Source organism: Cavia porcellus, unplaced genomic scaffold (assembly GCF_034190915.1).
Source record: "Cavia porcellus strain 051 isolate PalLab524CR breed Dunkin Hartley unplaced genomic scaffold, mCavPor4.1 scaffold_17, whole genome shotgun sequence".
Taxonomy (NCBI): domain Eukaryota; kingdom Metazoa; phylum Chordata; class Mammalia; order Rodentia; family Caviidae; genus Cavia; species Cavia porcellus.
In genome coordinates this window covers 56,631,989-56,643,711 of record NW_026947500.1, presented here as the reverse complement: position 1 = coordinate 56,643,711, position 11,723 = coordinate 56,631,989, and the positions used below count along the sequence as shown (strand labels likewise).

General features: G+C 50.9%; 1 protein-coding gene across 5 annotated transcripts in view; it reads right to left on the bottom strand.

Moving 5' to 3' along the window:
• Positions 1-1,581: 1,581 nt before the first annotated feature.
• Positions 1,582-11,723, bottom strand: part of Cpsf7 (cleavage and polyadenylation specific factor 7) — a 20,312-nt gene continuing 10,170 nt past the window's right edge. For 4 of the 5 annotated variants that reach the window (XM_005001992.4, XM_003465949.5, XM_013148451.3 and 1 more), the window contains exons 7-10: positions 11,388-11,506; positions 9,346-9,514; positions 8,374-8,541; positions 1,582-3,359 (exon numbers count right to left, since the gene is read on the bottom strand). In XM_005001992.4, coding sequence (XP_005002049.1) covers positions 8,379-8,541; positions 9,346-9,514; positions 11,388-11,506 — 451 coding nt within the window. In that variant the 3' untranslated portion in view covers positions 1,582-3,359; positions 8,374-8,378. Of the gene's footprint in view, positions 3,360-6,587; positions 6,614-8,373; positions 8,542-9,345; positions 9,515-11,387; positions 11,507-11,723 lie in introns of all 5 variants that reach the window. The other variant, XM_063228237.1, reaches the window with a different exon arrangement.

The following is an 11,723-nucleotide window of genomic DNA, read 5'->3' as shown; positions in this document are numbered from 1 at the left end:
CCCCTCTACAGACCAGACAGGGAGGCACCCAAAACCTGACAGCACTAGCAGAGGTTCCTTCCAAGCTGTCACATGTGTGGCTGAACAGGAAATGTATGTAGTGACATCTCGTTGGGTGATGTCTAGGTCCAAGGTGTTCAGCTCATACACAGAAATAGGATCTGGACACACAGGTAACCGTGGGTCCTACCCCTACCCCTACCCTGGTGTTGGCCCAGCACAACTAAATGTTATCTCACCTGTAAGGTTTCCTGCTTCTATTTCCAAAACACTCATCTGGGGCATCAAGAGCAGAGGCCAGACAAGGAGACTGACAGCACTAGACCTGGGCTTTAACTGGCATAGCAGGAGACAGAGGCAGTAGTCACAGAGCTCAACACAAACCTGTTTGCATGTTTTTCCTCCCCGTAGGGTCACAGGGTCCCAGCCTTTATAAGGAACCTCCTTCAGATGAGATGCGACACTAGTAGTTACCCACACTGCAGTTCACCTCTTCACAGAATGTTCCCCTCTCATGCACTTCACTTTTTAAAAGTAAAAACTACTTAGTGGGCTGGGAGTGTAGCTCAGGGGTAGAGTGCTTTTTGCCTTGCATGCACAAGGCCCTGGGTTTGATCCCTAGCACCACAAAAAATGTACAATCTTTCTTTTGTGTGTGTGTGTCTTTTTCCTTTTTATCGGTACCAGGGATCAAACTCATGACTGCCTGCTTGCAAGGCAGGCACTTATGCCACTGAGCTAAATCCCTAGCCCCTGCACCACAAAAAATGAACACTGACTTGTAAGATTCATTTCTGTGGCTTCTGGGTTAGGGCTGCTGGTACAGCAGGACGTGACATCCCCAATGTGTTATGCTGACACAGAACCACCTGACTGTGGACTGGAGATCCTTCCACTTGGCCTGCTTCAGGGACCAGTCTCTCTCAGGGACACCTGCTGGTCCCAGCTAGAATACTCCTGATGGTGCATTTGTAAGCCGCATGACCTTGCCACCTGCAGGCCCACAGCCCCGCATGGCCAACATCACTCACCTGGCTTTCCAAAGCCCTGTTTTCTGGAAAGCCAGTTACCCTATAGCATTTCCACTAATGGAAATGTACCTCCTGTTTCAGTTCAGTTCCCGCAGTCACGTGCTCTGTGATCCTTGGAACCTGTGTAGAGACAGATGCCCATCTTCAAGGGAGAGGCGAGGCCATGCTGTAGTGCATGGGGCAGCAGGGGCCCGCCAGGTCTCCGCCAAGTAACCCTTCCCTTCCTGAATTGATGCTGTCGGAACCCAAGCTCTACAGCAGAAGCTTGGCAAGTTTTTTAAGCATGACGTTTTGGGGGTCAAGGAACAGGCTAACCTTCCAGAGGGACTTCCTCCTCTGGCTATAGAGGACCCTTTGCTCAATGAACATTTCCCACAGGAACTTGGGGTTTACTACCATCCCACAGCATGTGTCTATGTCAGCCCATACCCACACCCCAGATACCTCCACAAATCTATTCAATGCAGAATCCATACAACAGCACACACCCCATTTATTATTTCAAAATATTCTGTTACAAAAGGAAAAAAATACAATGCAGTATAAAAGATTGACAGCGTCATCAAGTTTATTACACAATTTTCAACCTATCAGAAAGACAAACAAATCACCGACAACAGGGTTAGGGATGGGGCCGTGGCCTTCTTAGGGGTTGGGGTTCTTTTCCTATCAGGAAGTAAAACTAAAAATTGTGTCATTGAGTAAAAACAAAAAACTGGGGAGAAAATAATTCTCCAGGTAAACAGCTTTTCTGGTACTCTCTAGTATTCCCTAGACTCCCCTTACTTGGTTTTCTCTACATTTTAAAAAGACACATGGAGCTGCTCTCAAGGATAAGTGAGCACATCACTTACCACTTGGCCAGGGGGGTGGGGCCGCGGTCTGAGACCTGAGGCCGAAGGGGACAGGACTAGGGGGCAGGGAAGAGCCAGTCTGTAGCCTGTCCTGAAGAAACGCGCCCCTCCAACCCTGGGGCTCCCAGTGACTGAGGGGTACTTAAGAAACGTGCTGGGAACAGAGGGAGGGTTCAGTCCCACTTGGCCTCTCGCCCAAACCAGAAGGGTCCCTGGGACCCTGCACCTCAGCCCCACCTGGCCTCCTGCTTGGTGTCATGTGTCGTGGGGACACATGCAGAATGGCCTTGCCCTGGGGACTCCAGGACCCTGCTGCCGCCGCTGCTGCCTCAGCAACAACCACAAGGTAGTTCAGGTGTTTCGGAAAAACAATTTCATCTGCCTGGGTGGAAAACAGCTCGGGTACTAGTCCTTAGGAGGCTGTGTCTCCCTCGATCCTCCTCAGAGTTGGGAAGGGCCCAAGGGACAGTGGCGCTTTGGAGTCAAGTCAGAAGGCCAAAGGACACCAAACCTGACTCCGTCTTTGTTGCAGTGAGGGATGTGTGTGGTATGTGCGCAGCCTACGCAGACATGAGTCCAAATAAGGGAGAGCGGGAGTTGGCCGGTCCTGCCCAGGCTACCCCCTCCCCACTCTTCCTCTGCCACTTGGCTGGGCTTCTTCACTGCTCAGGTGCAGAGAGCCCCATCTCCCAGCAGCAGTGACTTCCTCTAAAACAAGGAAGCAGCTTTCCTGGGGGAGGGTGCCTGCGGGACTCAATACTTCATGGGGACAGGAACCCAGAGCTGGTTACTGTGGGAGGCCACTGCACGCACACACAGCTTCTGGCCTTATGGCCTCTCCGCCAAGGGCAGGACCAGGGACACAGGGCAGCGGGGAGCCAGACGGCTCTAGCAGTCAGGAACATGAACCGTCAGGCTGTGAAGGGAAACTGAGACCAGAGGAGCTTGTCACTAGGTGACATCTCTTCTCCTGGTCCCTTCTCAAAGGGCGGGGACGGGAATGGCATTAACAAATGGTACACGGCAAGGGCTTGGGCACTCTCCGCCCCTCAAACCTAGTGCTAAAGACAGGGCCTGTGGATTTTGGCACAGCCATCACCTCTGAGATCTGCAAGGAGGACCCGTTTCCTCAGGAAAGAAGTCTTTCCGCCCCCATCAACAGTCTGTGCCTGGAGCCAGAAACACGCACGTTTCTTCGGGCAAAGCACCATTCTCTGGTTCCGGGGCCCAGCACAAGCCTGCTTCCTGTCTGCCGCCCCCTGGCCTTGTGGGCTTAGGTTCTTCCCTAGGCAACAGGAGGCATGGGGCCACGAAGGACCAAGCGTCTTCAAACCTGTGGGGCAGAGGGGTTCCCTGGGTGTCAGGATTAGGGGAGTCGAGGGAGGGGAGAGTGGAGCAGCCTCCGTCCTTTAGTCCTGATCAAGGTGGAGATACGATGCGAGTCCATTAAAAACATCCGCTTCCAATCAGACTCCTACAAGAACATCAGAGAATAGGTTACTTTCTGAGGGGTGGGGCATGCAGTGGCAATCTCCATGGGGAAGAACAGTGGCCAATGTTAGATCCTGTCATCTGAGACAGCACAATCATCATGGTAATGGTTCAAAAACTGTGCCCTGATAATGCTTAACTCCCTCTTCCCAGAAGTCCCTATGGCTTCTTTCTCTCAAAAAGTCTGTGCCAAAGCTTAGGTATGTAAAGATTTACTCAATCTCCTACACTCTCACAAAATAAATCAGCTCACACCAGTCCCCAGAGCCCTATCCCCATCAGCGCCTATATCAGGTAGAACCTGCCCTTTGTCTGCAGAGAGCTGCCACAGGTTTCTCTATGGTTACTCCCTCTATGCTCCCCTCATTAAATTCTTTTCCTATCTAGTTGTCGCCTCTCTTTTAATATTCTGCGCTGCTCTAGATTGAGTACAAAGTCTCCACTCAATCAACCAGGGACTCAGGAGCTGCAGGGAGCAGGGCAGGTCTGGCTCACGTCAGGGTAGGCGACACATGCGCAAGAGGAGACATGTGCTGGCAAAGTACAGAAAACTGCTACAAGGGAGTGGGGTGAGCTTACTGTCAGAAAACCTGTTCTGAGAAGTCATAGGTTACCTTAAGGGAACAGAAAAATCTGGAAATGGAGGCACAGTGGTAAAAACAAGTGTGCACACGGCCAAATCCACAAGCCCAAAACAACCTCAAAGCCCCAGGGAGCACGCACAGCCACGGGAAATGCCCACTTCCCTGTCTTCACTTTCATTTGCTATATTTTATGTTGAGATAAGTTCTTGTTATCATTAAGTTGCCCAGGTTGGGCTCAAATTCGTGTTCCTCCTGCCTCAGCTTCCCAGAGTGCTGGGATTACAGGTGTTCACCCTGCACCTGGCTATTCACTGCCTTCTTTTAAGCAAGACCTAGTTAAAATAGACCCTTAACAGTGCCTCTAGGAGCATGCGCAGCACCACAGCACCAGAGCTCTTCCAGGCCCTTCCCAAATGACGCTCTGGCTGAAAGACCAATCAGCAGGAAGTATCTGGCTAGGCCAGAATGTGAAGCACAGCACAGGAGAAAGAGTTAGTCAGGAATCGAAGTCTAAAAGCAGTCTGGGGCTGGGGACGCAACTTGGTAGCACAGTGTAAGATGCTGAGTTCCCAGTACCCACCCCCCAAAAGAAACAAAAAGACAAACAGACAGGAAGCAAGCAAGCAGGCAGCTGCTGTGGAGGCACAGACCTGTAATCCCAGTACTCAGAGAGGCAGGCAGGAAGACCTCAAGTCTGAGCCCAAACCCAGGCACTTACCAAGACCCTATCTCAAAAAATTTTTAAAAAGGACTAGGGATGTCACTCTGTGTTAAAGCTGAGGGCTCAATCCCCAGTGTTGCAATGAAGGAGAGGAAAGGCACCTAAAAGCACCATTAAGAACGGTCACCAACAGTAAGAGCTGCTCATTACACCACCAACCTAGGCTCCTTGGCCTATTACAGAAGCATCTACCACTGTAAGTGAGAGTGGTCAGTCTGAACGGACAAACAGCGCTGACGACCCAGAGAAACAGGAGCTCCGAGTTCTAAATTCCAACTTCAAATTCCAGGAGATTCCTTTTTCTGTGCGAGGCTGGCCCAGGCAAGGCATTTCTCCTCGGCCCGCAACAGTGAGCCTGCCTCCACATCAATACCCAGCTCCTGCGCACACTGGGAGGGGCTGCCTTGGGAGATGACAGTTACCTGCTGCCTGACCCTTTGGGCTTGCAAAAGGGACCCTGGATTGCACACCCTTGGACACCTACACAGGCAAGGCACCACACTTTACCTTGGACCTCTGGAGCCCCACGAGATCTCTACCTCACACCTCCAGTCTCTGGAGCACTGAAGCAAATGGACGCCAAACATGAAGCTCAGTGAGGACAGGGATGAGGTGAGAGCGACTATTGTAGGAAAATGTCCTACAATGAGATAACCTACACAGTCGGAACAACAGGTTGGGCATGGCAGTACCACCTGTGATCCCAGCACCCGGGAGGCTGAGGCAGCAGGCCACCCTGAGATACACAGTGCCATCCTAGACTCCTGACATCCATAGACTCCTGATAGTGAGACCCTGTCTAAAAAAACCAAAACTAAAGCTGAGCCCACAGACCACCTAAGAACTCCCTCACATTTCAGAGTGCATACATACATTCTGGAAGAGGCAACCCAAAATGAACTGTGGTCCCCAGGCAGGATGCCTGGCAAGCGTTCTGGTGCTGAGGCCCTGCAGTGGTCACTGCAGTGGGGTCTTTTAACTGGCCCCAAAGCAGGTGGGTGGGCGAATGCTCCCTCTTTCGTGCAGGAGCCACTTCACAATTATGTACCATTCCCTTCGACAGCATGACTGCAGACTCGAGGCCATTGGGGCCTGCCTCCCTGCCACGGAACCCCCAAGCCACGACTGGTAAGTGCAGGTGGCACTTGGGGTCCCTGGGGGCAGCTTAAGATACTGATACTTCTGCACTGGAGTATTACAGTCAGCCCCAACTGACAGACACTCAAGGTGTGAACTTCCTACTCCAGCTTGCTAACAATTCTCCTCCAAAGGAATTCATCCATAAGTCACAAGGCAGGCATTTCCGGAGTTCAGACAGTAAAGCACATTCCTAAGGGGCGGCTGGCGCACAGGTGGTGGGGAGCCCGAGTCGAGTCTCAGAGTCACTGCTCCTTGCATTGCTGCAGTCTGTGTCAGCTCTAGGTCACAGGGTTTCCAAAGTATTGGGAGAACAGGCCCATCCTGCAGGCAAAGGGGCAGCTCAGGAGCCAACCCCAGGCACTGATGAGCAGTAGGCCTTGCCCACAGGGCCTGTCAAGGCTGGCAGCTGGCACACACAGCAACATGTGGGGTCTTTTAACTGGTCACCCAGATGTGGCCCTGGAGACTGTATGCAGTCATGCTCTGCAGGGACCCATTAACTAGCACCATCCAGGCCATCCTCAGCCCGGTGGCCTAAAGGACACACTGCATGGCCAGCATGATGGGAGGTGGCAGTGGCTTTGGATCCCAAGCAGCCCACAGACATGCCTGCTCAAATGAGAGAAGCAAGAGCTACCGCTGACATAGGGGGCCACCCCTGGGACCCAGCCAGCCCCTGTCCCAGCCACTGCTCACTCCAACCTCAGAGGCACCGTGCGTGGCCAGTGAGCAGCTAGGATCACAGGACAGGTAAGGGAATGTGTACCTTCTCCTCTGGCCACTTACGACATGCTGTAAAAGAAGACAAAATTAATTCCTGGCTATAAACCTGTTGAAGTCCATGTCAAAAGGAATTAAAACACCACAGCAGGCGCAGCAGCAGGCTGGGCGGTAGCTCCCTGTCTGTTAGGAGGCTGTTACCGAGCGAAGCACTGCAGAGCTCCTGGCAGCCCGTGAACCACAGGGGCAAAGGGAGGCGGCAAGGCTCCCTGGCCTCCCTGCCAGCTCCCCGGGCAGAGGAGCAAATCCGGGGACTCTGCCATGGGGTGCAGTTCCTGTGTTTTTCTCTTTTAAGTCTGAGCTATAGTCTCGTCAGGTGGAACTTGAACTTTGCTCCTCTAGCCTTAGCATCCCACAGTGCGAAGATTCCAGGCATGTGCTACTATACCAGCCTCGCTTCCCTTCCCCACCCATCGTTTACCTACTCACCCTAAAGCTGCCAAGTGGAGCCACCATTCTTTCTCACCACTCTCAACAACCATACTATTCTGAAGAGTTAAGCAGGCGAAAGACACCTATGGCATCTGTGCCAGGTACATGACGTGAAACCAAGTGGAAAGCTCCAGAGACCTGTAAATCTGCATCTGAAGCCTTGAGAAAAGCCTGAGGTTCCCAGGGTCCTGCACTGGCTCCCAGGAGACAGGCAGAGCTCTGGCCCAGGTCCTCCCATTCTGCTGCTCTCCACGGAACCCACACTCCCTTCCACACCACAAGCTCCTCCCAAAGGCGGCTGGGGTCAAGCTGGTGGACATCCCGGAGCCAGATCTCCGAGAGCCTTCTGAAGATAAAACCATGAGACACAGGGCTGCAGTAGGCAAATACTAAGTCCGGGACTGGCCCTGGAGCCCCTGGAGCCAGATGACCCTTGGGGGAACTACTGTTACCTAAGCTAAGAGACTACCACCCCTGGCTTCATCTTAGGACACAGTAAAGTTACTTATCCTCCATAGTCTCAAAGCTATAATTTTTTTTTCTTGCTAAGTAGCCCAGGCTGACCTAAAACTTGCAGTGATCCTCCTGCCTCTGCCTCTTGAGTGTGGGGATTATAGGCGTGCACCACTATTACCGAGCTTAAAGCTGTAATTATTTTCAGATCAGTTTTCTCCTCTAAAATCCCAAATTTTTAATATTTTAAAACAGACATTAAATCTTAAAATTATTAACATGCCTTGAAAACTAAGCAGGTAATAGTCTTTTCTGCCTTGGTCAATTTCCCTCTTTTTTTCTATTCTGGGACAGGGTCTCACTGTGCAGTTCAGGCTGGTCTTAAACCCACTATGTAGTCCAGGCTGACCTCGAACTTGATTTCTAAATTTTTACTTATGTGTTTGAAGGAGATAAGACTGACAACAATGACATGGCTGGCATTCACTCAGCGCTTACTATACGACAGGCAGATGAGCAGGAAGGGCTCCACAGATTACCTCACGGGCCACTCAGAAAGCTATGGGGACTGTACTTCTGAGATATAGTTGCACACCGGGAAGGGAATCAAGAAAAGCAGCCTGGTTTCCGAGGAGAGGGCAGGGACATACACTGTAGCACCAGAAAGTAGACCCTGCTCTCAGCCACAGTTTGAGATGGCCGGTCCGATACCAGGGCAAGGCAGTCAGGAAGCCTGCAGCTTCAGCTCAGGGTGGCACTCCAGCGACAAGCAGGAAACCTGCTCTGGTCAGCTGGTTCCCCAAGCCTAAAGAGCTCTCCCCACCGACCACCTTTATGTGCTCAAGAAAGACAGACACACAGAAAGCTCCCTTTCCCAGGCACCTCACCCTGCTCAGTGGTGCCGGTCCCGCTCTCTGTCCCGGTGTCTCTCGTGTTCCCGGGTCCTCTCTGGAAAGTAGTCGTCGTGCCGGTCTTCATTGTGAAGCAGGTCCCGGTGCCTCCTGCTGCTTTCCCGGGACCGGCTAGGCGACCTCTCCCGGGACCGATGTCTTTTCCTGTGGGAAAAATGTGTAAGCTGCATGTAGTGACCTCTCACACTCTTGATGAGTGTCTCCCCACAGTCACCTGCATTACTCTTCCTTTCCTAGTCTTGGACCCAGTCTGAGGACTTTATTTCTTTATATTTGTAAGAAAATAAAACCAAACAAAATAAAACAGGATAAAGCCAATTAAAACAAAACAGTGAAAGTGATATAGGACTTCAAAACAGGATAGCAGGAAATCAACTGTGTCTCTTATTATCTTCAAAATAGATGCCCAGACCATCAGACAGAATAAAATCAAGCAAAACAGAACAGGATTTTTTGGCAGTGACAGGGTTGAACACAGGGCCTTCTGCAAGGCAGGTGTGCACTCAGCTAGAGCTGCTGCCCCAGTCCTGTCTTAGCACCTTAGCTCTCTGAGGACAAATCTTGCTCAGAAAGTGGTGGGTTTCATGTTCTTTAAGCTGTCTAGAGCATCAGGCATAGTACTCACACCTGACCATATCTTTACAACAGGTCTATTACCTAAGAAACAACACTGTCCCTTTTCTAAAAATGAGAAAACGACACTTGGAAAGCTATTGCCTGCCATACTCAAGATGGCCACACTGCCTGCCATACTCAAGATGGCCACACTGATGGCCACTCTGAACAGAGCCGATACACGACAGAGGTTCCAGTCCGAGCTCTTGGGCTTTGGAACCCATTTAACTGAATCAGTCTGCCTGTCTCTTCTAACTGAGCTAAATGACTTCCGTTAGGGTCCACGAGCTCCTCTCCAGACCCCCTGGGCAGCCCCTGAAAGGGAAGGCTCACCTGGAGGAGCTGCTGCTGGCACCCACACTGTAGGACTTGGCCTCGATGCCATGCAGACAGTCCTTGAGTGAGGAGATGAGGACTCTGCAGCGCTCGTCATTGGCCACCCTTGACTGCTTGATGACCGCGATGGCTGTGAGCAGTGTCTCGATTGCATCACTGTAATCCCCTGCCAGGGCAAACAGAGAAGGCTGAGGCAGGGCAAGGCATCGACCGGAGAACCCAGAAGGGTGCAAGCTTAAGATTGGCTGCTTTGCATAGCCGTGGTAAAATGGGTGACACAGATATGACAAGAAAGAAACTGGACACACAAATGTCCCAGCAGCTCAGAATCCGCCCAGTGCTGCTAAGTGGATGGACACACTGTACGCCGCTGTCCAGGCTGCTGGATAGCATCTGCCAGGATAAGCCCTGTCTGTACCATTTAACTGGGGATTCACCAGAGAGCTCTCCACTCTGGTCTGCAGGTGCACTGACGTGTGATGTTTCAGTGCTACTTGCTGAACTGCTCTGAACAGGTCCAGCTATAAAAATTACAGAATGGCTCCACAGATCACTGCATGGTTATTAAAATCACGAGGTCACCCAAAACAATCCATGTAAAGTGCTTAGCACAGTGCCAGGCACAGGATAAGGGCTCAATAAATGTTAAACACGGCGACATCACCTTATGGGACCACTAGCCTACGTATGGCCTACCGATGCCTGAGCTACTGTACTATGGCACACAATGGTATGTGCACAGCTTCAAAAAATATGCTGCCCCAAATACCTAGTCCTTTACATTTCCCAAATCTGGGCAGACCTGCCTCAGCAATAGCAGTCACGGGTAGGGACTCGAACACTGTTTTTCTCGGCTAAGTCAAGAGCAGTAAAAGTAGAAAACAGCAGTAAAGTATCAACCGGAAGAGTTTGGGGAATAGAGGAAGCTGTCTCTGTGGAGGGCACAGATGTGGGCAGAAACTAGGGAGGAATGAACTGCATCTCATGGAACCCCTGAATACCAACATTGGCTCCACTATGGTAGGGAGCGCACATCTGGTTTAGAGGAACATTCAAAAAAAATCTGTGTAGCAGAGGGATAATGGTGCACACCTGCAATCCCAGCACTTGGGAAGCTGAGGCAGGAGGGTCACTGTGAGTTGGGAGGCCAGAGTCAGCTAGTGAGTTCAAGGCCAGCCTGGACTACACAGTGAGAACATCTAAAAAACAAAAATTTAGTTGCTGATCATTTTGGAGTAAAGGGATTGGCAGGGTTAGGAAAGATCATTTCCTCTAAATTCTGCTGTATCTCTGATTTATTAAAAGGACACATTACTTTTAAAGATTTACTCAGATGGAACACACACCCTTTTCTATCGCAACCTGCTATACATGTTCAGGGTTAGCAGTTACCATATGGGAACTTACTGAAACAGAAGGCCATGCAGCATTCAGGGACACTTATATTGTAGGAAAGCTGACAGTCCATAGGGCTCACACTCATGGCAAACCCATGGGAAGACAGTGATGGCGACTAACATCACCATGGGACACCTGGACCAGCCCTAAACCTCACGTATCAATTCTCCTTGAGGACCAAAGATTTTATGCTTAAGGCCTTCAGAATCACAGCTGTTGACTGGGCCCACCTAATTCTGGCACAAAAGCAAAAGTTAGCTGAAAGGGCACGGTGTGTCTCGGAGCGCCCCACAGCTGCCCAAGGATGGCAGCTTGTCAAGGTGCCTTGAGGTAACCAGACTCTATCCAACCAACACCTGAAACTCCAGCTCCCTAAGTGTGCCACTCCTTTTGTTTTTTTGAGACAGAGTCTTAGTATGCTCATTATACACTTCAGGTTGGCCCTTCTTAGTACGGAGTCCAGGTTGGTCTCAACTTTGCAGCAATCCCCCTGCTTCAGCCTCCTGAGTGCTGGGATTACAGATGTGATTTGAACCATGCCATTCTTGAAACCTAAGTGTTTCATCTTCATCTCACTGAACTTTAACCAGTGGAAATGAGAAACAATGGGAAACAAAGGCACAGACAGCAAGGTGAATTACCTGCACTGGCTCCAGACACTGCTTTGGAAATGGCACTGCTGGAAATTGCTCTGTTTCGCTTCATTATCTCTTCAAACTCAGCTTCACTCACTGTAGAGGGCGGGGGGCCTGAATCTCGGCTGCAAGATAACCACCTTTCTGAATGCCTACCCCTCACAACTTCCCATCCCGTACTAAGGTGCTAGCAAGGTTCATGCCCCTGTATGCTGACCATAAAAGTTCTCAGCCTGCTCATGTATGTATTCTACATGTTCCTCTTCTCCCCAAATAGCTCATCAGTCATGCGCAAGCTTCCCTAAATTCGACATGACTCAGTGCTAGACATAGTGTAAGTGC